We start from the raw sequence: 27,979 nt of genomic DNA, 5'->3' as shown, positions 1-27,979 counted from the left end.
ATAATGAAGTATTTTTAAATTTTTCTACAGCAAAATAAAAGCATTTTATTACTAAAATGTTCCCATTCTACATTAAATACATTAAGATATTGACAATTTATAAATAAAATTATTTTAAACAGTAAATACATAACTATTGCTCTGACTCAGGTTATATATAGGTCAACAAATGATTTTGAAAATATAAAAACTTTACATCCTTCTTTTAAAAAGCATTCAACTTAATTTTATAAATTTATCAAAGTTAAAAAGTACTAGATATGCTTCTATTTTGTTCCATTTTAAAAGCAATTATAGCACATCAGAACTTAAAAAAAAGATGGAATTAGGGCACACGACTCATCCTATATTGTCTAAAAATGAAAACTTCAGAGACTGGGCATTAGGAAAGGCTGAGAGGCTGACTGAGTTCAAAGTCAGCAAAGGTGCCACTTGCCCAGAGCCACTGCCAGTCCTTGTTCTCAAAACCAGACAGCTTCTTTCCGGCCCACCACTCCTAAGGGAGAGCCTTTCTGTGTCTACTGTTTCCTAATTTCCTGGAGAAAGTGTTTCTGAAAGAAGTGTGATATTTAAATGCTGTCCTAATATTGAAAGTCTTCCAAAGATTGAGATGTTCTGCATTTGAATTTAAAAGTCATGAATCTAATTCCACATAAAAGAGGACACTTCCTTTGGTCACTTGGTCTCAGTCAGTCACTTGTGGAGGTAGGATAATTTTCTTCTTTCTCTGAAAACTGTCCTATGTAAATGGTGGCTGTACTGGAAAGGGTTCTAATGCCTTTTCTGCATTCTTCCAGTTGTGAAAATTCTCTCTGTACCATTCAACTGATAGGAAAAAACAAAGACAATTTTATTTTATAAAAAATAAAAAGTTATGCATCAGTTAACCTGTATGTAACTGAGTTCTTGCTAGGTAACAACAGTCTTGCCCATAAGCTAACCAGCAGACCTAGGATGTCTAATGATGTAACAACTGATTTTGAACTTAACAATGAAATTAAACACAAGACATTTTATCATCTGAAAAACTTACCCATTAAAAATCAACCATTTTGTTCTTTTTAACTTCAAAAGTCTTTTAATATTAACTTACTGGTGTAAATATTTAAGACATCCTGATTTTAAGGAATTCAGGGTGGGGAGAATAAGGCACTGGTTTTAAAGTTATTTTACAGAAAAAAGTCTGATACAGTGTCTGTTAATGTAAATATGGTAACACTACATAAGAGGCACAGAGAGATGATGTGAGCTTCCATTAATAAATGAAATTATTTTATGTTGTTCTTAGTTAAAAAAAACTGATAGTTTTAATTATTTTTAATTTTTTGTTTTATATTCAACACAAGTATTTTGCATTTCAAGCTCTGAATCAAGATTGTTTCTCATGAGTACATTTCTAGAGCTCTAACATATATATGCAGATTTTATATGTACTTAATAGATTTTTTTGCACATAAATTTTTTTCAACATAAAAAAGATCTTCAAAGACTGCAACTATCATTATTTAATCAAACCTTAAATGATCTTAAGATGGACCATTATTTTACATATCACTAAGAAAAAAGCTGCAATTACAAGACTATAAGATACCAATGATTAATAACAAACATACCTTTCAGAAGTGTGAAGAAAGTTAAAAAAGTGAACCTCAAAATCAATAAAACAGGTTTTTTTTTGTTTGTTTTTTGTTTTTCCTGAGACAGAGTCTCACTTTGTCACCCTCCACAGAGTGCCATAGTGTAATAGCTCACAGCAACCTCCAACTATTGGGCTCAAGTGATTCACTTGCCTCAGCCTCCCGAGTAGCTGGGACTACAAGTACCTGCCAGGACACCCAGCAAGTTTCTAGAGACAGGGTCTCACTCTTTCTCAGGCTGCTTTCCAATTCCTGACCTCAAGCAATCCACCCACCTCAGTCCCCTGGAGTGCTAGGATTATAGGCGTGAACCACCTCACCTGACCCTAATAAAATAGGTGTTTAATTAATGCTTATAAGATATAGGAGAACTGATCAGAAGCCTGTCTATGAAATTTAAGATGTTTAGAAAACATAGGACTATTGCTAGAAATATATTAAATGTAACAATTGAAAAAGTACAAATGATTCATCACAATATTCTGCATTTGTATAGTGTTCTAAAATAACTTACTTTTCCTTCAAATTTTTCTAAATCACCCCCACCCCCATGATCAATTCATAACACACTTGTTTTCTTTATTCCTTCTTTCCAAGGCACTTTAGGTCTCCATCCTAAGCCATGTATTTTTTCTGACTTCATTGGGTATCTCATGTCGTTGGTAGGTCTTAGAAAACAAAACACGTAAAACAACATTGTGAATATAGTTACAAATTTAAATACTAACAGATACAATGTGTATCCACGCATCTTTACCATATTCAAGTTTTTTCTTTAAAAAAAAAATTCCCAGTAGGCTTTTTGCAGAAAATTTGTAAAATACAGTACACATTTAAAAATATCATCCATAATCCCAGGTACCTAATCTTCTCTGTGGCTTATCCTTTTCTTATTTCAATCACAACCCGTGCCAATGAGTATAGTGCCTGGCACACAGAAAAAACTCAATAAATGTTTAATAAATGAATAAGCAAATCCACATAAACTTTTAGTACTCTGTTGTGCCAAGCCCTCCCTGAGTCAGGTACTTTATATACATTATAATTAAACTTTGAAATACTTTTATAACCAAGATATTATTATCTCTATTTCATACTGGAGGAAATAGTGTAATAGCACAGACTTGGAAAGAGTTAATAACTTTCAAGTCACACAGCTATTGAGTTAGAATACTACACTTAATCTGTATGACATTTATAATCAGGAGAAGTGTTTTACCAGAAAACTCAAAAGAGATAAACTAATTTTCAGTTGTCTATATATTTTAAAATTTTCTAAGTACCTAAGATTTTGCAACCTTTCCCCAAGGTTTTGTTACTCACCTATCATTAACATAATCCACCCAATTTTCCATTTCAGACTCTGAATTGGTCTCTTTTATCTGTTAAAATGGAGAAAGCTTTTGATTGAAATTATAAAATGAGATCAGAGAATAACAACAGTATTTAATAGGTGATTAAAAAGACAAGAAAAACAACCACCTCAAAGCAGGGGAAACAGCTAAACTGAACATTTATTTTAATTACACTTTCAATACTGTACTTTATAACGAAAATTCCATCTGAAGCTTGGCAAGACTACACATTGTATAAGCTATGGGAGAAAATACATTTTATTGGATTTTGGTTATTAACTCAGTTCCTCTTTCTACTAAATCCTAAGATTTATAAATGATGTTCCCTAATACATATGTATGTCCATAACCATATTTTATATAACATTATTTCTTGATTCTAGGACACACACTTTTATATTTCTGAATGGAGGTATGTCTTACAACTAGGGCAGGTACATTTAATGACTTATTCTTTTCCTGAAAAGCCATTACTAAATGAGTTACATAACTTAAGACATACACGGTACACGTAGCTATTAATATTCTACTTGCTTACTTTTAAATTAGGTAAACTGTTGATTTTGATTACATTAGTGATAGACAATTTTTTTTTTTAATTTTTTTATTAAATCATAACTGTATACAATGATATGATTATGGGGCATCATACACTCACTTCATAAACCATTTGACACATTTTTATCACAGTGGTTAACATAGCCTTTCCGGCGTTATCTCAGTTACTGTGCCAAAACATTTACATTCTACATTTACCAAGTTTCGCAAATACCCCTGTAATATGCACCACAGGTGTGATCCCACCGATTCCCCTCCCTCTACCCACACCCCCCCTTTCCCACTTCCCCCTATTCTTAAGTTGTAGCTGGGTTATAGCTTTCATGTGAGAGCCCCAAATTAGTTTCATAGTAGGGCTGTGTACATTGGGTATTTTTTCTTCCATTCTTGGGATACTTTACTAAGAAGAATATGTTCCAGCTCCATCCATGTAAACATGAAAGAGGTAAATTGATAGACAATTTTAAAAATACCACCTTTTTACAATACATACTTACCAGTTGTATTAGTTCTTTGGCAAGCTGGATAACTGACATTTCAAAATTGGTTCCAATGTTATAAATTTCACCTGGTTTCCCCTTTTTGAGGACAGTGAGAAATGCTTCTACTACATCAGTAGCATAAAGGAAATTTCTTGTTTGAAGCCCTGATCCGTGAATACAGCTTAAATAGAATAAATGAAAAAGAATAACAGTGTAAAAAAGCACCTTATAAACTAGGGGACGCAATGACTGGGTAGAAGTCCAGAGCAGCCAATTCCAACAAGGACCCTACAAATCTTTTATCAAAAATACAAATTCTCCTAACTTTTCTAAATATCTTCTGTAGTTCTTAATCTGCAAACCTCCTAAAATACTCAACAGAAAAAAAGGCAAACATTTAAGTGACCACTGTAAAATATGTATTTTACAAGTATATGTATTTTATAAGTCTATTTTGAAGAAATATCCATAGTCCTATGAATTAAATGTATCCTTTGAGAAAGTCAAATAATATAAAAATATATGTCAAGTTTTAATGCTATAACTCAAAGTTCTATGATAAATCATTTAAGAATTGAAATTATCTTAGTAACTAAAAATGTATTACAGATTATAATTATTTGAAAAACGATTATACCACAGAAGGGATTCTTAAATTTGGTAGGACACTGAATTCCGTAGCCTCTAACTTTAAGACTTTATGATTTTCAAAAGTGTCATCAAATATTTTAATATACCAGAAAAGCATAAGGATACAAAGGTAAATAATTACATACCATTTCCTGTTGTGTTGTAGCAAAGATATAAATTTTGGAATAACCTAAAAAAAATTAAAATATCATTTCAGATTTAGGAAGTTCACTCATTAGTATGAATTAGAACATATGATAAAATTAAAAGATTGTTAAGAAGTATACATATGGATAATTTCTAATTCTTTTCATCAGGAGCTCATGAAAAAAAAACCTACTGTATTTGGTATGAAAAAGAGTTGTATGGGCTCGGTGCCCATAACTCAGTGGTTAGGGCGCCAGCCACATAGACCAGGGCTGGTGGGTTTGAACCAGGCCAGGGACTGCTAAACAACAATGACAACAATAACAAATGTGGTGGGCGCCTATAGTCCCAGATATTTGGGAGGCTGAGGCAAGAGAACTGCTTAAACCCAAGAGTTTGAGGTTGCTGTGAGCTGTGACACCAAAGCACTCTACCAAGAGTGACATAGTGAGACTCTGTCTCAAAATAAAAAAAAAAAAGGGAAAAGAATTCTATGATAGTTTGCTGTTTCATAAAGACCAGGTACCTGAACAAAAATTCAGAAAAGTCTTCATCAAACAGTTGCTTTTATCATAAAGCTCACTTTTGTGTTGATTTTGTAAGGGCAGAAATCTTATTGTACTTACTGTTTTATCTGTGCTTGTGAAATTTATAAAAAGTAAATTCCAGTGTTCTTAGATTCAAAGAATGCTTAAACAAAGTAGATACTAATAGCTGCAGATCATGACATGGCTCTTTCTTTTGGGTAAACAGATCAATGTAACCAGAAAACCCAGTCTATACACTCAGGCAGAGCAGCCAACAGTAACCAAAAATTGGGTTTAATGATGCAGAACCAAACACGCAGGTGTTTTCAGCCTTTTAACTACATTTCTTTATTTGCTACTTGTATTGCCTTGTGGAAGACGTTCAAGCCTACAGCAATGAACTGGGGTACAGTTAACCAGCTGTAAGTAAGACAGTTTATGTACACAGCTTCCTGCATCACTATCTAACTAGCTTTTAAGTTTCTATATATTCTGACATATGGTCTGACTGGAAACTGGGAATCCTACCCAAGACTGACAGTAGTGGAGAAGTGTATTACCGCACTTTAAAATCTAAAAAGTATGAGGCACTTTTCACATGTATCATCTCACTGGATCCTTCCAAATTGTTCCTAAGTATTATCATCACCTCTCCATTTAAAGACTATGCCCACAGGGCCTAAGGGCACGCCACCGGTGAACGTCAAGTTGAGACTTAACTCGAGTCTTCGAACTCTTAAGTCTGACAGCATGTGCATGTAGCATACAGAGTATATAAAATTATGAATAATTACAGTGGAAATTATTTAAGACTAATAACGAAAGAGAAATTATTTTAAATAATGAAAAGTTATAACCACTAAAAAATCATGAATTCAGAAGTACAATTTACCTTTTCCGGATATTGATGTGGTCCATAAACATTACTGCTTCTCGTGATAACAACTGGAAACTTAAAAGAATATTCAACATTAAAGTTTTGGAAAAGTCTAATAATAACAATTATTTTAAAGATAAACAGAGTTCTGAAATATAGGCATTTTTGCCTATTCTATACACCTTAGAGACAGAGCAAAGAGATTTTTTCTAATATAAGGTTTCTAAAAAGACAGAAGCCGATGGGATTCAGGTAAGGCAGAGAGGAATGTTCTTGTTACTGTGACAAGGGAAGGATGATTAGAGATGGAAGCAGTTTCCTAAGTCTGACAGCAGAACACTCAGTATCTTTCCACCTAATTATTTAAGAGACCACCTCCAGGACTCTAAGTACATTCAGGAGTTAAACTTATTTCATGCTCTCCATTGCACCAAGCCTTACAAATAAAGAGAGCTACTATATAAGGGAAAAGGAATAATACTCTTAGAGCACAAAAGGAGAGAGAATCGGAAGGAATTCTACGGCTTGCCTTTCTGACCCCATCCCTAGTAATGCACACAGATCGGGGGGAGCCAGATGCAGGGGATTCAAGGTGATGACTCATACTGGGTAAGGCTCCCACACTGACACTGTCAGGGCCACCAGAAGCCAGTCTACTTCCCATTCAGAAGGAGCCAAGAAAGCTGAATCATGCAGAGAAGAGCGCACGGCAGGAAAGGGAATCTGTCCTCCCTCTGTCTTCCTCCACTCATAGGATTCCAAGAGGTCTTTCACTATAGCTGTAACTCTACCTATTACTGAAATAGGAAAAAAATATATATTCAAATTATTCCTTTATTGATAAATTAATAGGAACAGGTAGGTCCTACTTTGTCCACACAATATAGGACACCAGTTTTAAAAGTTCTTTACTGTCAACTTTTCTCAATCTATGTCTTCTAGTCTAAACATCAAGTTTTGCTAAAGCTGTCCTGGGGTTTTAACACCTACGTCCAAAGGGCAATGTTTCAAGAGTTTCTGAAATCAATTTTTACCTTGTATCGTTCCCAATAAGATTGTACAAAACATTCAGCAGCTGCTTTAGATGATGCATAAGGATTTGTAGGTTGTTTAGGTGAAGATTCATCAAATTCCTAATTTTAAAAATATATATTTAGAAAACAAGTGTTATGGATACCTTCTAAGTACAAGAACCAGAAAAACATACTATAAACTTGAAATGTCAATTGAAAAAACCGTTTCTGGAACCATATGTGCCTGGTATTTTTCTAAGAACACATAGTAACTTCTTTAATGCTCCCAATGATCCCAGGAGGCAGGCGGAGAACATCATGAGCAAAGGCCCTGAGACGGATGGGACAGAACTGTGTCCAGAGGAACTCCAAGAGTGTGGGTGTGAGGGACAAGGGGGGAGACGCGGTCCCAGAGCTAGACGGAGCCCAATCACGACAAACCTCAAAGGCCACTGTGAAAACAGTGATGGGCTATTTGAGCAGAGTAATGCCAGGATCTGACTCATTCAGTAGAACCGACATACTGGTCACCTCCCTCCACTGATCACCTCCTTAAGTTGACCTAATTTTCACAGACCTGATATGCATAGTAGGCACATATCAGTACAGTAGACCCACTTCCTTATGCTGACCAGTTTGTTACAGTCCCTTGGGTGGTCCACGTATGGAAGTTCTGTACTTTGAGCCTGATATAAAAAAAAAAAAAAAAGAAGTTCTGTACTTTAAAAATTATTTTGGCTATTGTGTCAGATCTGATGTCTGATGCAGGTTGGCAAAAGTGCAGGAAAGAAGAAGTTTACCTGATAAAAATTGCAAAGAGGGCTCAGCACCTGTAGCATAGTGGTTATGGTGCCAGCCACATATACCAAGGTTGGCAGGTTCGAATCTGGCCCGGGCAAGCTAAACAATGACAACTGCAACAAAAAATAGTCAGGTGTTGTGGCAGGCGCCTGTAGTCCCAGATACTTGGGAGGGTAAGGCAAGAGAATTGCTTAAGCCTAGGAGTTTGAGGTTGCTGTGAGCTATGATGCCACAGCACTCTACTGAGGGTGACACAGCGAGACTCTGTCTCAAAAACTGCAAAGAGATAGGAAAATAGTTGCTTCTGAGAAGCAGGACTGGGAATCAGGTAGAGGTGGTCAGGGTCTGCTTTTTCTCATTGTAAGTCTTTTTGAACTATTGGACCTTTTCTACTATGTGTGTGTTTTGGTAAACTAAAAACATTATTAAAAAGTAAAATAAATAAAACAAAATGAGGCCAGACACAGTGGCTCACACCTATAATTCCAGCACTTTGTGGGCCTGAGACAGGAAAATTGCTTGAGGCCAAGAGTTCAAGACCAACCTGAATAAGAATTGAGGCCCTGCTCTAAAAAAACAGAAAAATTAGCTGGGCATGGTGGTATGCAACTACAGTCCGAGCTACCTGGGAGGCTGAGACAGCAGGATCACTTGAGCACAGTTTATGAGGTTGCAGTGAGCTTGATATGAAGGTGCTACTGCACTCTGTAGCCCAGGCAACAGAGCAAGACCCTTTAATAAAAACAAAAGAGATCACTGGACACAATGGCTATATAAAATATAGTCTGAGGAATGGATTATCTTTTTGCATAAAAAGTATAATACTCATTATAACCTAGTTGTTTGTACCCTCACATTAATCTGAAAAAAAAAAAAAAGTATACTACTTAGGAATGATTAAAAAAAAGAATATAGTTTTTACAATAATTTCACAATCACTTCTCAATGTTCTAATGTGTTTTCCTGACTAGAGGAGAAAAGTAAGCAGGTGTATGCTGCAGCCTAACTTATTTATGCTGTGGCCTGGGGGAATAACACTCATCATTCATAAAACTAGGATAAAAGATGGTATCTGCTAGCCTCTTGCAAAATTACAAATAAGTCTGTAGTTGTTCCCCATCCGGGATGGCATAAAATTCTTCTGTTCTTGATTTGGACATAAGAGACAATGGAGTAACATTCTGGAGAACTGTGGTATGTAGTAAGTAGGTGAAATGTACATATTCTAAGCTCACCTTATCAATGCTGCCTCCATATACTTCATCGGTGCTGACGTAAATAAATTTCTCCACTCTGGCTTCATGAGCAGCACTTACCAAAACGTGAGTGCCATAAACATTAACATAGGTGAACTCAAAGGCGCGTACAAATGAAAGATCTAAAAGAAAGAGTAAAAAGCCAAAATGATTCCATCAAGGGACAAAACAAATGCCAAAATGATGAACTCAGGCTTAGGGAGAGTATTATTTACTTCTCTTCATTCACCACAATTGCAACAGCTTTAGAAATAAACATACATTGATACATTGATATTTATGATTTCTTTGAACCTAAATTATGTATATAATATATATATATATACATATCACATGTAAATTACTAAAACCCAGAAGACTATCAGTGCTAAATTTAAAATACACTTTTTTATTCTAAAAAAAAGAAACTAAGAAATGACATATCCAAATTAAAAATATTCTTACATTTAAAAAAGAAATTTTTAACTTCTAATTTCTGCTATTAGAGGACATGACTTTTCACATAAACTTATTGCTAAAAACAATAAATGCTGGATAAATTATTAATTTTTTTTCTTTTCAGATGAAATCTCACTATGTTGCTCTTGGTAGAGTACCACCATGGTATCTCAGCTCACAGCAACCTCTAACTCTTGGGCTTAAGCGATTCTCTTGTCTCAGCCTCCCAAGTACCCGAGACTACAGGTACGCCACAACACCTGTAGAGGAGAAAAGTGAGCAGGTGTATGCTGCAGCCTAACTTTTTTTTTCCCAAGCTGCAGCCTGGCTATTTTTCTGTTGTAGTTGTCATTGTTGTTTAGCTGGCCCAGGCTGGGTTTGAACCCACCAGCCTGGGTATATGTGGCCGGCACCCTACCCACTGAGCAACAGACACTACCAAATTATTTAAAAACAAATTTCACTTTCAAAGACTTGAACCTCTATACCTAGGGAAGGGGGAATTTCTTCTAACCATGACTCACAATCCAGAAACAATAAGGAAAGAGAACGACAAATTTGACTATATAAAAATTCTTGCATGGTTAAAAGAAAACAAAACAACTAAACTATTATAAAAATAAAGTAAAAGACAAAAGACAAACTGGAAAAAAAATCTGAACTTATCAGAGAAAAAGTGTTAATATCTTCAGTCTATAAAGAACTTATAAAATATAAATAAAAGCAATTCTATAGTAAAAAGGGTAGAAGACATAAATTGTTTAAACAAAGAAATAATGGTGCTGGGAGAATGGGGACCAAAGAATCCATTCTTGGCAAAGGAAAGCACCTCCAGAAAAAGAGGAAAATTAAAAAGCAGGCTGAATGTGTCGGAACAAAGAAAAGTCAGCTAGTTTACATTTAAGCTAGCCATTGCTAGCAAGCTTCCTGCCTTTTTTGAAATTCTAGCCTGTTGGGGATACAGCTCACAAACACCCCTGCTGGGTCTGTGAGCACTCTGAGGAAAAATGGCCATAGAAGAAACTGTGGCAAACACCTAGAAAGATACATTCACTGGGTTGTTTTCCTGCCTAGTAAACATGAGGCAAAGCAGATACCCATTGTGGAGATTTGCATTTCCTGGGGCAGAGATCAAGGGAATAGCTCAAGCCCTGAGACATGGACAGAACTCACTCATATCCCTTATCACAGAGGAAGATCCTCTTTGGTGGTGATGGAAGGAAAATTTCTCCCTCCCACTAATTCCTCAGAGATTAACACCAGTGGCATTTTACCCCACAGGGAACTAGTGGAATTTAACACCTCCCTAGAAATCTGTGTGTGTGATCTCATGTGAGCGGCTGTCCCAATACAAGGCTCAGATTTCAGATTTCTTAAGGCTACTCAAACCCTTAAATAATAACAACTGATATCCTCGTTGTTTCCTCCCTCATCTTACCCTCTGGGCAAACAGACTCCAATAAAAGCAGAGTGGAGCAAATACTTGGTGCCACTTCTGGAATCCCACGAATGGGCAATGGACCCGAGAGTTCCCACCTTTAATTCCATTCTGTGTCTCTTGTATCTTTTTTTACCTTTGTTTCTAACTCTATATTTCTTCAGTCAGTTGTTGCCAGCACAACAGGTCTTAGCGGACCCTGCCCCTGAGGTGGGACCCTGACAAATGGGTCCTTAAACTTACAATGCTCAATCTCACTTATAATAAGGAAAACCCAAATTAAAAGCTCAGAGATAACACTGCTGGTGAAAATTCAAAATTTTGACAATACATTTTGTTGGGGAGGCTATGGAGGAAAAGAGACTTGGTACATTGGGAGTGAGCATGCAAAATGTTTACAACACCCAGAGAAGGAAATTTGGCAATATCTAGCCAAATTACATACACATTCACCCTCTCACCCAGAATTATGGGCTGAATTGTGTTCCTTCAAGATTCACATTGAAGCCTAACCCCTAGACCAGTACTCAGAATATAACTATATTTAGAGATAGCGATCTTGATGGTGATTAAGTTAAAAGGAGGTCATTAGAGTGGGCCTTAATCCAATATAACTGGTGTCCTTATAAGAAGAAATTTGGACAAAGAGAAACCAGGGCACACATACAGAGAAAAGGCCATGTGAAGACACAGGTAACCGTCTGTAACTCAAGGAGAGAGGCCTCAGAAGAAACCAACCCCACTGACAGCTTGATGAACTTCTGTCCCCCATTTCTATTTTTTAAGCCACTCCTTGAGTGGTGATATTTTGTGGTGGCACCTCTAGCAGACAAAAACACCAGCAATCCAACCTCTAGGAATCTCTCTCCCTAGCCTCAAATGACAAAAGTACTAAATGACACAGGCACTAAGCCATCTATGGCAGCACTGTTCAAACAGCAGGGAGTCAACCCAGGACAGCACCGCTGCACAAGGAAGCACTGAAAAGAAACGACAGCGCCTCCTAGCAGTGGTCTGCTACTATGACGTACAGATGGAGAGTGATGTGTAAGAAGAGCAGTAGGACGTATATATACACATATATATTTTAAAAGGAAGAGCAGATAATAAAAATAAAGCATATAAAATTATCTATAGGGAAAAGAGTAGAACACAGTAGAAAAGAAAGGACCAAAGCAGACTTTTCTAAGTCTGGTAGATTGTTGGGTAGACTTAGAAAAGTCTACCCATCAATCTACTTGTTTGGTAGATTTGACTTTAAAACTATATACATATTTTACATAAATTAAAAAAAAAAAAGCAATTTCTTATCCTGAACAACATAGTAAGCCTTGTCTCTACAAAAAAAATAGAAAAATTAGCCATGCATGGTAGCACACATCTGAAGTCCAGGCTACTAAGGAGGCTCAGGCAAGAAGATCACTTGAACCCAGGAGTTTGAGGTTGCAGTGAACTATGATCCCACCCCTAATGCATGGGCATTAGAGCAAGACCTTATCTTAAAAAATAAACAGCAATAAAGCAATTCCTAAAAATCAAAAGTAAAATGACAAAAATGAATCTACTATAACCAAGTAGAACAATCATTTTAAATTACTTTAAAACAAAACAATTTGGCATAGTTTTAATAGTTTCTCATGGAAAAGTATTAAAGAACAAAAGTCCTCTGCAAGTCTTCAAAATATTTTTAGTTTTTCGGTTATCACATTGTTAGAGATAATGTTGGTATTGCTATTCCTATATTGTTATGTTGTGGAATAAAGTAAATGAGTAATTATGATGGTGCTGTTGAGAATCAAGGTATTTAGGGGAAGATAAGGTATAAGACTGATGAAGTTAAATTAAAAACTCTAAATTTGAACTGGACAGCTCACTATGATGCTATATCTATGTGCATATACATATATATGTATGTATATATATGTGTGTGTGTGTATTAAGTAAACAGACAAATACTCCCTATCTCTGACCATGAAAAAGCCTAGGAAAAATGTCCTATCAGTAGTATGAACACTGTAATGAACACTCCTGATGTCCAGATTATGGTCTCTAAATACCATTTATCACCAAAAGGAATAAGAGCTCTTTAAAGAAAGAGCTGGCTTGGCGCCTGTAGCTCAGCAGTGAGGGCACCAGCCACGTACACTGGAGCTGGCGGGTTCGAATCCAGCCCAGGCCTGCCAAATAACAATGACAACTACAACCAAAAAATAGCTGAGTGTTGTGGCGGGTTCCTGTAGTCGCAGCTACTTGGGAGGCTGAGGCAAGAAAATCGCTTACGCTCAAGAGTTTGACGTTTCTGTGAGCTATGATGCCACGGCACTCTACCAAGGGTGACAAAGTGAGACTCTGTCTCAAAAAAAAAAAAAAAGAAAAGAAAAAAGAGAGATGTACGCTGTGCTGACTGTCATGTTCTGATTTGGTTAAAACATAAATAAGTAAAAAATAAAAAAAGAAAAGAAAAAAGAGCTGATTTCAGGTCTTTGGAAGAAATACTACAGATAAGATGGATTATCCTGCCACACTACAGAGTAAGATGGCTGTCAAAGACTACTAAGGTTAAGTCAAAAGGACTCTAGAAATAACTAGAAGAAGCTCTCACTAGCTAATTGTGAGTCAATTTGAATATAAATAAGAAAAATACCTGAAATTGATTAAAAGAAAAGAATTCCATGTGTTAAAATCTATAAATTCATGATACAAAAAGATAAAAGGAAGAAGAATGCTAAGAAAAAAACCAACTTATTAAGACTAACATCTAGCAAATAAAAACAGCCAACACTTCAACTGGCTTTGCAGTATCTACTAAATCTCAAAATAACCTAATAATTTATAAGGAAATTTGTTTTTATGTAAATATTAAAGGTGTAAAAGAAAAATAAATGACATAAATAGGATATCATCATTTGCAAACCCCCAATATATACATAAATATTGACTATATAAAGTAACAATAGCACTATTGAGTGGGATTAAAAACAAAATAAGATAGAATTAAAATTCTAGATAAAGTCGGAGAATCCAATATGGTGACCGAGTAATAGCTTCCCTGCAACAGGGCACGGTGAGTCTGGGGAGATAAGACTTCAGGCATCTCTGGCTGGTGGGATCTGCCTATAATCATCTCTTTGAAGATACAGGGAGTCAGCAAGGGACTTCTGGACCCCAAGAGGACAAAAACAGTGGAAAACTAGCAAGTGGTTACGTGTGTTCGATTGACCTAACCCTGGCGGCAGCCATAAGTACAAGCAGCAGTGAGACTGCAAACCGGAAAGGCGTTACCTGTGAACTGTTTCAGTGTTTTTGGACTTGGCACTCAGTTGAACTGCCTTGGGGAGAGCTTGAGCAGCAATGCAGAGAACTTTGGGCATTGTCTTGGGCCCCAGACTGAGCCGCTGAGCCAGATGGAGCTAATAGTGTTCGGCTGTGCGCTGCAGGGAACCATTGTGAGAGAACTGCCTGGCAAGCTCCGCCCTCAGGGTCGCAGAGCAAAGTTCAGGCGGGAGCTAGTAACCTATGACTGAGCAGCTTAAAGGCAGGAACTGAGCTGCCTTACAGCCATAACCCTCAGGGGAACAGTGAGATGGGTTTTGGCACACTGGAGCCTTGGGCTGTTACCCTGGGTAGAGTGCCGTGGCGTCACAGCTCATAGCAACCTCAAACTCCTGGGCTTGGCGCCGCCTGAACATCCATAAGAACGGAGTCCGCCAGGCTTCTGCATACCCTGACAAGGATGCGCAACCCTGCATCCTCCCTCCTGTACCCTCCCGGCCTCCACACCAGCCCGCTTGTCTGGCCGGGGACTCTGATAGCCACGTGCCCTCCGGAGCCCTCCCTACCTCTGAGCAGAGCCCTTCTCCAGGCCAGAGAGTGCTGGAGCCTTGAGCTCTCTGTGCCAAAGTCACAAGGCGCCAGGCACTCCCAGAACTATTCGCACCATATCCCGCCCTGTTGCTGAATCTGGGTATGTTACACTCCGGAGCTGCTTCCAAAACCAGAACTCCCTGGCTGGGGCAGCTCCAAAGGAACTACGTAGGGTCACTCCCTACAAAGATCCAGCAACACTAGAGTGATCCCACTGGGGTCTGATCTTGGAGAGTCACCTCCCCAACTCTTAAGATGACCAGAGGCAATGGTGAAGAACAATCATGAGGCGAAATCAACAGAAAAACTCTTGCAATATGAATAATCAGAGTAGATCAACTCCCCCAAGGATCAATGGGGCAGACACAGCACAAGATCTTATACACAAACAAATAGCTGAGATGTCAGAAATCGAATTCAGAATCTGGATAGCAAATAAGATCGAATTAGAATTCCAAGCAGTAATCCAAAAGATATCTCAAGAATTCAACGAATTCAAAGACCAAATGACCAAAGATTTTGACACATTGAGACAAGAAGTTGCAGCCCTCAAAGATCTGAGAAACATAGTAGAATCCCTCAGTAACAGAATGGACCAAGCAGAAGAAAGGATTTCTGACATTGAAGACAAAGCTTTCGAACGCTCCCAAACTCTCAAAGAAGAAGAGAAATGGAGGGCAAAAACAGATCACTCTCTCAGAGAACTCTGAGATAATTCGGAAAAAAACAATATTCGTCTTATAGGGATCCCTGAAAGCGACAAAGTGGCTTCACAATCCACAAAGTCTCTTCTCCAAGAGACTATGAAGGAGAACTTTCCAGACATGCCAAGAGATTCTGAAATTCAAATAGCAGACAGTTTCAAAAGTCCAGCACGACTCAACCCAAATAAGACATCCCCCAGACACATCATAATCAATTTCACTTAAGTTAATATAAAGGAGAAAATTCTGAAAGCAGCCAGACTAAAGAAAACCATCACCTACAAGGGCAAGAATATTAGAATAACTACAGATCTCTCTGCTGAAACCTTTCAAGCTAGAAGAGGATGGTCATTGACTATTAATCTCCTAAAACAAAATAAGTTTCAACCCAGGATCCTGAAGCCAGCTAAACTGAGTTTCATTTATGACGGAGAAATTAAATACTTTAATGACATTCACATGTTGAAGAAATTTGCCATAACTAAACCAGCTCTCCAGGATATTCTCAGACCTATCTTCCATAAAGACCAGCGTAATCCTCCACCACAAAAGTAAACCCACCCAGAAAATTTTGATCAAATTCCAACTTCCACAGTTGCAAAAGGATTAAAAATGTCCACTGGACTCTCGAAAGGCTTATCAATATTCTCAATTAATGTGAATGTTTTAAATTGTCCTCTAAAGAGACACCGGTTGGCAGACTGGATACAAAAACTCAAGCCAGCTATCTGCTGCATACAAGAATCACATCCTACATTAAAAGACAAATTTAGACTCAAGGTGAAGGGATAGTCATCTATACTCCAGGCAAATGGAAAGCAGAAAAAAGCAGGCGTTGCAATCCTATTCGCAGATGCAATAGGTTTTAAACCAACTGAAATAAGGAAGGATAAGGATGGACACTTCATATTCGTTAAAGGCAATACTCAATATGATGAGATTTCAATTATTAATATTTATGGACCAACCAGAACGCACCTCAATTTATAAGAGAAACTCTGACAGACATGAGCAACTTGATTTCCTCCAGTTCCATAGTAGTTGGAGATTTTAACACCCCTTTAGCAGTGCTGGATAGATCCTCCAAAAAGAAGCTAAGCAAAGAAATTTTAGATTATACTTAACCATTCAACATCTGGACTTCACAGACATCTACAGAACAATTCACCCCAATAGAATTGAATACACATTCTTCCCATCAGCCCATGAACATACTCCAAAATCAACCACATCCTAGGCCACAAATCTAACCTTAGCAAATTTTAAAAAATAGAAATTATTCCTTGCATCTTCTCAGACCATCGTGGAATAAAAGTTGAACTCAATAACAACAGGAAGCTGCATACCCATACAAAAACATGGAAGCTAAACAACCTTATGCTGAAGGATAGATGGGTTATAGATGAGATTAAGATGGAAATAACCAAATTTTTGGAAGAAAAATTCAAGACAATCAAGACACGAATTACCAGAACCTCTGGGATACTGCAAAGGCAGTCCTAAGAGGGAAATTTATAGCACTGCAAGCCTTCCTCAAGAAAACAGAAAGAGAGGAAGTTAATAACTTAATGGGACATCTCAAGCAACTGGAGAAGGAAGAACGCTCCAACCCCAAACCCAGCAGAAGAAAAGAAATAACCAAAATCAGAGCAGAACTAAATGAAATTGAAAACAAAAGAACTATACAACAGATCAATAAATCCAAAAGTTGGTTTTTGGAAAAGATCAATAAAATAGATAAACCTTCGGCCAACCTAACCAGGAAAAAAAGAGTAAAATCTCTAATGTCAGCAATCAGAAATGGTAATGATGAAATAACAACAGACCCCTCAGATATTAAAAAAATCCTTAACGAATACTACAAGAAACTCTACTCTCAGAAATATGAAAATCTGAAAGAAATCAACCAATACCTGAAAGTACGCCACCTACCAAGACTTAGCCAGAATGAAGTGGAAATGTTGAACAGGTCTATATCAAGTTCTGAAACAGCATCAACTATACAAAATCTCCCTAAAAAGAAAAGCCCAGCACCAGATGGCTTTACGTCAGAATTCTACCAAACCTTTAAAGAAGAACTAGTACCTATATTACTAACCCTCTTCCAAAATATAGAAAAAGAAGGAATATTACCCAACACATTCTACGCAGCAAACATCACCTTGATCCCCAAAACAGGGAAAGATCCAACAAGAATAGAAAATTATAGACCAATATCACTAATGAATATTGATGCTAAAATACTCAATAAGATCCTAACAAACAGAATACAACAACACATTATACACCACGACCAAGTGGGATTTATCCCAGGATCTCAAGGCTGGTTCAATATACATAAATCTATAAATGTAATTCAGCACATAAACAAACTAAAAAATAAGGACCATATGATTCTTTCAATTGATGCAGAAAAAGCTTTTGATAATATCCAGCATCCCTTCATGATCAGAACACTTAAGAAAATTGGTATAGAAGGGACATTTCTTAATTAACAGAGGCCATCTACAGCAAACCCACAGCCAATATCGTATTGAATGGAGTTAAATTGAAATCATTTCCACTCAGATCAGGAACCAGGCGAGGTTGCCCATTGTCTCCGTTGCTCTTTAACATTGTAATGGAAGTTTTACATTGCAATTAGGGAAGAAAAGGTGATCAAGGGTATCCACATAGGGTCAGAAGAGATCAAACTTTCACTCTTCCCAGATGATATGATCGTATATCTGGAAAGCACTAGGGATTCTACTACAAAACTTTTAGAAATGATCCAGGAATACAGCAATGTCTCAGGCTACAAAATCAACACCCATAAATCTGTAGCCTTTATATATACCAACAATAACCAAGCCAAAAAAACAGTCAAGGACTCTATTCCTTTCATAGTAGTGCCAAAGATGAAATATTTGGGAGAATACCTAAGAAAGGACATGAAAGATCTCTACGAAGAGAACTATGAAACTTTAAGAAAAAAATAGCTGAAGATGTTAACAGATGGAAAAACATACCATGCTCATGGCTGGGAAGAAGCAACATTGTTAAAATGTCTATATTACCCAAAGCAATATATAATTTTAATGCAATTCCTATTAAAGCTCCATTGTCATATTTTAAAGATCTTGAAAAAATAATACTTCGTTTTATATGGAATCAGAAAAACCTAAAATAGCCAAAACATTACTCAGCAATAAAAACATAGCAGGAGGAATCATGCTACCAGACCTGAGACTGTACTATAAATCGATAGTGATCAAAACACCATGGTAGTGGCACAAAAACAGAGAAGTAGATGTCTGGAACAGAATAGAGAACCAAGAGATGAATCCAGCTACTTACCATTATTTGATCTTTGACAAGCCAATTAAAAACATTCAGTGGGAAAAAGATTCCCTAACAAACGGTGCTGGGTGAACTGGCTGGTGATCTGTAAAAGACTGAAACTGGACCCACACCTTTCACCATTAACTAAGATAGACTCTCACAGGATAAAAGATTTAAACTTAAGACATGAAACTATAAAAATACTTGAAGAAAGTGCAGGGAAAACTTTTGAAGGAATTGGCCTGGGTGAATATTTTATGAGGAGGAGTCCCCAGGCAATTGAAGCAGTATCAAAAATACACTACTGGGACCTTATCAAACTAAAAAGCTTCTGCACAGCCAAGAACGTAGTAAGTAAAGCAAGCAGACAGCCCTCAGAATGGGAGAAAATATTTGCAGGTTATACCTCCGATAAAGGTCTAATAACCAGAATCCACAGAGAACTCAAAAGTATTAGCAAGAAAAGAACACGTGATCCCATCTCAGGGTGGGCAAGGGACTTGAAGAGAAACTTCTCTAAAGGAAACAGACGTATGAAAACAAACACATGAAAAAAAGCTCATCATCCTTAATCATCAGAGAAATGCAAATCAAAACTACTTTAAGATATCACCTAACCCCAGTAAGAGTAGCCCACATAACAAAATCCCAAGACCAGAGATGCTGGCGTGGATGTGGAGAAAAGGGAACACTTCTGCACTGCTGGGGAATGCACACTAATACATTCCTTCTGGAAGGATGTTTGGAGAATACTTAGAGACCTAAAAATAGAACTGCCATTTGATCCTATAATTCCTTTACTAGGTTTATACTCAGAAGACCAAAAATCACAATATAACAAAGACATCTGTACCAGAATGTTTATTGCAGCCCAATTCATAATTGCTAAGTCATGGAAGAAGCCCAAGTGCCCATCGACCCACGAATGGACTAGCAAATTGTGGTACATGTATACCATGGAATATTATGCAGCCTTAAAGAAAGATGGAGACTTTACCTCTTTCAAGTTTACATGGATGAAGCTGGAACATATTCTTCTTAGCAAAGTATCTCAGGAATGGAAGAAAAAGTATTCAATGTACTCAGCCCTACTATGAAGCTAAATTATAGCTTTCACATGAAGGCTATAACCCAACTATAGTACAAGACTATGAGAAAAGGGCCAAGGAAGGAGAAGGGAGAGGGTAGGTTAGGGTGGAGGGAGGGTAATGGGTGGGACCACACCTAAGGTGCATCTTAGAATGGGTACAGGTGAAACTTACTAAAGGCAGAATACAAATGTCTTCATACAATAACTAAGAAAATGTCATAAAGGCTACGTTGAACAGTTTGATGAGAATATTTCAGATTGTGTATGCAACCAGCATATTGTACCCCTTGATTGCACGAAAGTACACAGCTATGATTTAACAATAAAAAAAAAAAAATTCTAGATAAAAGCAGAGTTGGGAATAGACAAATGGAGTTAAAGTGTATTACCTGGGAAAAGGGCAAAGGTTATGACGGACTTTATACTTTGATAAACTAATTACACAAGAAAACAAACAGAATATCTAAATTCTTTTTTTTAATATCAGAGGGCATAGTAACCTCCAGCTCTTGGGCTTAGGCGATTCTCCTGCCTCAGCCTCCCGAGCAGCTGGGACTACAGGTGCCCACCACAATGCCCGGCTATTGTTTTGTTGCAGTTTGGCCGGGCTGGGTTCAAACCTGCCACCCTTGGTATATTGGGGCTGGCGCTCTACCCATTGAGCCACAGGCGCTGCCTGGAATATCTACATTCTAGACTGATACAGGAAGAAGAGAATAAGAAAAATTCCTCAGTCAGGTCCTTAAAAAAGTAAGAATTATAAAAGTTTTTAAAAAGAAAGGAATAACATAAAAGAAGTTTTAAAAAGCAAGCTTAAACAAAACAGCTGAGGAAAATAGAAAGCACCCAAAAAGATGGCAGAAATAAATCCAATCATATCAAGAAACTAAATCCTGAGCATAAAAATAAAGAACTGTCCAGTATGGATTTTAAAAAACTCCCAAATCCAAGTATACGTTTATAAGACATATAGCTGCTAACCATAAAACTAAGGAAAGGTTGGAAATGAAAGGACTGAAAAAGACACACCATGAAAACACTAATCAAAAGGAAAGTGGCACAGCTATATTAATGTCCAACAAAATAGACTTCACAGCAGTATATATCACCAAGGAAGATCGCGTCATAAATGGTTCAATTCACCAGAAATACACAGAAGACTTGACACGATTAACCAACAAACCCAATGGATATGTAAAGAACAATGAACCCAATGTTCCCAGATTAACATTCCTTTCAATACACACATAGCATTTTACTGAAAGTGACCATACACTGAATGAGAAAGTAAGCTGTAGCACAAAGGACTGAAATCATACTGGATGTTATCTAATCAGATACAATTAAGATAGAAATAAACAACAAAAAGATAACAAGGACGGATGGAGCTGGAACATATTCTTCTTAGCAAAGTATCTCAGGAATGGAAGAAAAAGTATCCAATGTACTCAGCCCTACTATGAAGCTAAATTATAGCTTTCACATGAAGACTATAACCCAACTATAGCACAAGACTATGGGGAAAGGGCCAAGGAAGGGGAAGGGAGGGGGGAGGTTTTGGTGGAGGGAGGGTAATGGGGGGAGCCACATCTATGGTGCATCTTAGAATGGGTACAGGCGATTACACCAATGTACACAGCTATGATTTAACAATAAAAAGGAAAAAAAGATAACAAGGAAACTCATACATGTTTAAAAATTAAGTCATATACATCTAAGTTATCCATGGATTAAAGAAAAAATCTAATACTTAAAAATAAAAACTAAAGAAAAAACACACATGAAAACTTGTGATTCAGATAAAGCAATATTTAGAAGCAAATCTGTAGCCTAAAATGTACACATTAGAGAAAAGCTGAAAAATGAGTAAGCTAAATATATCACAAAAAGTTTAAAAAATATGTAAAGCAAACCTAAAGTAGAAATGATGGAATAGTAAAGATAACAGAAGAAATTCATTTTATAGAAAATACACCCTAGAAAAGATCATCAAAGATAATTTTTTGAGCAACAATAAAGTGGGAAGGTTTGCTCTTTTGGTATCAAAATTTTTATAAAGCTAGAGGATTCTGCAACACTCTATCTTTGTTTAGATCATGGCTACGTGGATGGTCATATTATCATTACTTATTAACTATACTTCTAAATCCTTCTGAATATATGTTATATTTCACAAGAAAATATTAGAGACAAATTATTAGAAAATACTTCAAATGTACAAATGGTATAGATTATATAATGTTCATCTGTGTACACACCACTCAACAAGAAAAACATTGAAAATACAGTTGAAGGCCCATCTCCCCATTCCTCCCTTTCAGAACCAATCACTACCCTGAATTTGGCTAAACGCAAAGTTTTAGGAGAGGTTATACATATTTCAACCCACACTAATAAAAGTGACCCAAGAGTAACAAGTATGTTGATGGCACAGTGACCATGGGCTTGTTTTTCAGGTATAGCATGGTATACCCTCTTTCAGAGGTGTGTATTAAGTTCTGTAGCTACTTATTCTACCGATCACCGTTAGATTTAGGCTAATTAGCTGCAGAGGGAAAAATAGCCAATCGTAACTGTAACATAAAACAACACTTACCTACATGTGTTTGTGCAGCAAAATGTAGTACTATATCTATTTTCTCTGTTTCAAAAAGCCGTTTCACAAAGTGAGAATCACAAATGTCACCCTATATGAAAAAGCAAACATGAAGAAGTTAGGTTTCACTGAACACTATCATTCATAATCATTTTTACTGTAACAACCCCCACCTCCCACTGCTCAGTTTAATAAAGAGTATGTTGAAAATTCAACCAAGCGGTTAAGTAACTATAGTAATGATGTATTTCTCTAGCATCCTAGGATATCAGATATTAGATTCATAATATTTTTGCAAATAAGTATAAACAGTATCTTATTGAGCACCAACTTATGTACTGAAATAGTTTTTTCACATTATCACCAACCTCAAAATTTTTTTGAGATAACTGTAATTGAAATGTATTTAAGGTAATGGTAACAATTTTTTTTTTTTTTGCAGGTTTTTTTTGGCTGGAGCTGGGCTTGAACCTGCCACCTCCAGCATATGGGGTCGGCGCCTTTACTCCACTGAGCCACAGGCACCCCCCTAAGGTAATGGTAACAATTTGAAAGACCTTTTTGAAAACATATTTTACCACAACTAAGTAAAATTAGGATACTTTTGATGCTTACATGTACCTTTAATTCTTCTAAAAAATACTTTCAATAATTCTTCTGTAATAAAGAGAACACTTTCACACAGAAGAACACAATCATGAGATGGTTCCTTAGTATATTTTTTAAGTTTTGTGGTTAAAAAGAGAGCCATAGAATTACTTTATAAAAGGGTATATAAATAAGAAATAGTTTCATCTGGAGTAACATTTCCCTTTGCAAATTAATGAACTGGCCCTGTGTTTCATACTGTGGACTCATTTAAGATCAGACTTCCAGAATCAATCAACCTTCATGGGGGAAGACTGTCCTCTATGAGCTTCGTGGTGGGTTTCTGCTGGCTTTACAGGGTAACACCCCAATTACTTTGAATCCAGGAAGGCCTTATCAAAGAAGCTACTGAGGACCTAAAATTACAAACCATGAAAATTCAATTAGCTACTTATAGAGCTACCAAGGTACCAAAAATCACAGTTAACTTTTTATATGGCATCAGCTGAAAAGTAGGATTCTCTAGAACACATGGCTACTTCTGGAAATTAACTACCTAATCTTTTATAAGATCTTTAATAAGATCCAAGCCCATATCACACAGTTAGTAAAGTAGAAAGACGTGTATTATAACCTCTCAAGAGGCACAGTGTAGTAATTTTAAGAAAACTTTCATACCTGTATAAATTTGTAGTTTTGTTTGTTAGAAATGGTTTCGAGATTCTTCAAGCTTGCACAGTAATCCAACTTAAAGTAAGAGAGTATCGTGAGGGGCAACACAAGAAGTGATAATATTAGATTTTCCTATAAAATTATTTTAAAAACCGTAGATATTAATGACTATAGTACAAGAACATGTCCTTTTAACATAAGTTTGCTCTGTGTTTTTATAAATTTTAAGTTTCTGACTTCTTAAAAGTAGAAACCAAACAAGTAATTTTATTCCATTTTAAAAGAGGAAAAAAAAAAACCCTCAAATCATTTTGATAAACTTCTAATTTAAAAAATGTTCCTGCTGGGTAGGGTAGCTCATGCCTGCAATCCTAGCACTCCGGGAGGCTAAGGCAAGAGAATCCGGCTAGAGCTCAGGAGTTTGAGACCAGCCTGAGCAAAACCCAGATCCTATCTCTAAAAATAGAAAAATCAGCCAGGTGTTGTTGCACTCTTGTAGTCCAAGCTACTCAGGTGACTGAGGCAGAAGTATTACTTGAACCCCAAACTTTGAGGTGCGACAGCACAGCACTCTAGCCTAGGGCAACAGAGAGTAAGACTCTGTCTCAAAAAAAAAAAAAAGTTACTATTTCAAAAAAAAAAGGTACTGGCCACTTGGTGGCTCACGCCTGTAATCCTAGCACTTAGGAGGCCAAGGCAGATGGACTGCCTGAGCTCTCAGGTTCCAGACCAGCCTGAGCCAGAGGAGATCTTGTCTCTAAAAATAGCCGGCCTAGTGGCAGGAGCCTGTACTCCCAGCTATGAGCTATGATGCCATGGTATTCTACCAGGAGCAACAAAGTGAGACTCTGTCTCAAAAAAAAAAAAAAAAAAAAAAAAATTACTGTTCAAATTGCTTACAGAAAAGGAATTAGTGATTAAAATAATTATATCTGTGTTATGTATAGTATAATTCATTATGCCTATTCCTCAGTTAATTCCTGGTTAAACAGTATACAGATAGGAAGAAAAAAAATCCCTGTTCATAATAGTAAAAATCCCTGCCATAAGGCAGGCAAAAATTCATATGATTTAAGGATTACTTTTTGCCTACAATTTTACTATAATGTTTTATAAAATTATGGTAACCATTTGCATCTTCTTCTTCTTTTTTGCATCTTCTGTTTCAAGTAAAAAAATCTAGTGATTACCAAACATGGTTTTCAGATTCTCAAGGAGACTCCAATTATTACTGCAATATTCTCAAAACTAAATTAACTTAAGTGCATTTTAATTTGAAAAGAAATACATATTTTCAAAGAAGTGGCAGTTAAAAATCAAACAGCTATATAATCACATAAAGCATCCTAAAACTAAAATGATTAGTAATCACATTACATTAAATACTAAATTTGGAAAGAATGACGGTAAAAAAATATTGCAATAGCAAAATAAGTGGAAGTTTTAAAAGATTTTATATAAGATTAAATACAGCTTGAGCACATGACTATACAGACCCCTAAATTGCTACCATGACTAAATAAAAAACTAAACTAAGAACACGATGAGATTCTTCTTAAAAATGTAATTAAATTGAAATGTAATTTTAATGCATAAAGATATTTTTATAAAACTCACCTTGTCTAGATTTATGATCATGTAACTTGGATAATCTTCTACCAAAGAGACAATCACATGTGATGCACTATAAGAAAAAAGTATGTCTGAGTTTTAAATGTTTTCCTAAGCTGCTTGAGTATTAGGAAAATATTCAAAGGTAACTTTAAATTTTTCCAAAATAACAGAAAGAATATAACTACATTGAATACGCACATACACATACTTTTCTCCAAATTTCTCAATAGCATCTATAAACAAAGTCTTACACTCCCTTTAGATTACATAGAAGAGAGGATTTATTGGTTCTTGGTGTAAGAAAAACAACTTGTTTAAAATGATGTGTTTGTGCACGCTTTAGTGTGAGTACAGCAGGATAAATATAATGAATATTAGTCAGTGCAACTGTACTGAAAATACAATGTGCCTTTTCAGAAATTACAGATAGAATTATGTAAACATTAAACTAGTATGAGCATATTCAGTTATTTATGTTTATATTAACTTCTGCAACCGCTATCTCTTGGTACAAGAATTTGATGGTGTAAACCAGAATCCTCAGGAGGGTTCTAGATTGAAGCCAGGTTTCCCACACTAATAACAGCTGAAACCATCCTGAATTGGAGATCCATGGTGGCTCTTGGGCTTCAGAGGACCCCAAAAGGGAACCAGAGACACTTCTCACCAAGATGATCTACCAGATTGCATCACACATATTTAAAATGTTGAGCTCCCAGGAGTAAGGGCAACCTTTGACTAAATGATGAACTCAGCATTTATACTTGGTAGTCCTTTCACAGCCTTCTCTAGGCTGCACTCTACCTGCACCAGCACTCTCATCCAAGTGCCATCCTTTCATGTCCTTGCTCCTCTCCTCATTAAATAAACCCTGGAGCCTGGTATCCTCTCCCAAGTCACTGTCAAACTAGTTTTAAATGTGCTAATAGGCATGGTCCCTCTTTTTCCACTAGACACGGAGTCCCTTGAGAGGAGGAGTTTTCTGTTTCTTACTCTTGCAATCATCCACTCAACAATAACTAAAGATCTTCATAAACTAGACTAGGCATTCTTGCAGGTGCTAAGTGAACAACTGTATTTGCCCTCATCGAGTTTACATTTTAGAGTGGGGATGCAGACAATTAGCAAGTAAACACAAATAAGCAATATAATTTAAGGTAAGGGTAAGTGTGCTGAGAAAGGGACTACTTTACACGGGGTGGTCAGGTAAGGCCTCTCAGAAGAGGTGATGATAACTTGAGTAAAAACCTAAATTGAGGGCTGCAATCAGCTTAACAAGAGAGGGAGCAAGCACTAAGGCCTCAGACAGGAAGAGGATCTAGCCTGGTGTTCCCAGAACTTTAAAAGTGTATGTGTGGCAGGTACAGAAAAGAGATCCGGTTGCAAAAGTAGGACACTAAGTCTTCTAAAAATGGTAAAGAGTGAACTTTATTCTATGTCTAACAGGTATTCACTGGAACAAAATTCTATGCATTAACATGATCTGATTTATTTAACAAACTGACTTCTGTGTGAGAAACAGACTTTAGGGAACAAGAGAAAAAGCAATATGACCAACCACAGGCTACAACAGAAGTCCAGGCAAAAGAGGACGACAACATGGGCTAGGAAGGGTGAGAAGTGGTCGCCGCAAGGATATACTGTAGAAGTAGAAAAAGAAAGCTAGGTGATTGTGCGTGTGGGAGAGAAAAAGGTGTCCAACAATGATCTTTTTAAAAGTTTGCTGAATAAAGGAATGCTTTGCCATAATCCCAAAATCATTTAAGGGGGGAGCCTGTATGAAAGGCATTGTGGGGCGGAGGAGGGGGTGCTCTCTGCTTGGGGTGGGGGGCAAGCAGTCGGTGAGAAGCTTACAGTAACGGGTGCGCACTCAGGACTGACTAGCGGTTAAGCATCTCAGGCCACCAGAGCGCAGACAGTACAGTGCCACGGCGCTCCCGCTTTGGAAGGTAGGCGTTTCAAAGCCGCAGTTTCAAAGAAAACACGTCTTCGCAGGCCAGGGAGATAAAGTAGAAAGGTCTCAGTTGAGCATTAGGACCTTCCCCCATGTCAGACCCTTTAAAGTTAGACCCAGACTGTCAAAGGCAAGCAGAGCCACGGGAATAAGTTGGGATTTCTAGGGAGCCACTGCTCGGTCAGCGGCGCCATTACGTACATGAAACCAGCACCCCCGGTCACCAGGACTCGCTTCGCAAAGAGGCTAGGACCCGAGGCTTCCTCCCAGCGAGCCGCCGACATCTCCCAGTTTAGCAGTGCCTGGTACCGTAAAGGACCCGTTTGAAGACCGTAGGGAAGTTCCACCGCGACCTTTTGCGACGCGCCTCTCCCACCCACTAAGTTAAAGGGACAGTTAGCGTCAGCTGCCAGACGG

The 27,979-nt window shown here is 37.2% G+C and overlaps 1 protein-coding gene across 2 annotated transcripts; it reads right to left on the bottom strand.

Annotated features, from left to right (window-relative positions):
• TGDS (TDP-glucose 4,6-dehydratase) lies at window positions 1-27,970 on the bottom strand. Of its 2 annotated transcripts, none has more exons than XM_053563863.1 (12): window positions 27,764-27,970; window positions 25,612-25,678; window positions 24,001-24,069; window positions 22,735-22,825; window positions 9,263-9,405; window positions 7,248-7,346; window positions 6,229-6,288; window positions 4,809-4,852; window positions 4,048-4,213; window positions 2,961-3,019; window positions 2,208-2,305; window positions 1-825 (listed from the first exon to the last, which is right to left on the bottom strand). In XM_053563863.1, exons 1-12 carry the CDS (start codon window positions 27,844-27,846, stop codon window positions 740-742), a joined length of 1,065 nt encoding a protein of 354 aa, XP_053419838.1. In that variant the 5' UTR covers window positions 27,847-27,970; the 3' UTR covers window positions 1-739. The 2 variants fall into 2 exon arrangements, with proteins under 2 accessions (XP_053419838.1, XP_053419839.1); XM_053563864.1 differs by lacking the exon at window positions 27,764-27,970 and adding an exon at window positions 27,463-27,709.
• Between the last annotated feature and the right edge of the window lie 9 nt (window positions 27,971-27,979).

The sequence above is a fragment of the Nycticebus coucang genome, chromosome 15, assembly GCF_027406575.1.
Source record: "Nycticebus coucang isolate mNycCou1 chromosome 15, mNycCou1.pri, whole genome shotgun sequence".
Taxonomy (NCBI): domain Eukaryota; kingdom Metazoa; phylum Chordata; class Mammalia; order Primates; family Lorisidae; genus Nycticebus; species Nycticebus coucang.
Note: the sequence above shows the minus strand (reverse complement) of the source record. Positions and strands in the feature narration are given on the sequence as shown.

What these genes read in the sequence shown, in the direction of transcription:
- TGDS (XM_053563863.1), bottom strand. Translation starts at nt 27,846, where the DNA reads ATGTCGGCGGCTCGCTGGGAGGAAGCCTCGGGTCCTAGCCTCTTTGCG. An exon ending in TGCTGCACAAACACATGTAG is followed by an intron (nt 9,406 to 22,734) that starts GTAAGTGTTGTT and finishes TCTTTCTTTTAG; the next exon opens with ATCTTTCATTTGTACGCGCC. An exon ending in CACATCAATATCCGGAAAAG is followed by an intron (nt 4,853 to 6,228) that starts GTAAATTGTACT and finishes AATTTTTTTTAG; the next exon opens with GTTATTCCAAAATTTATATC.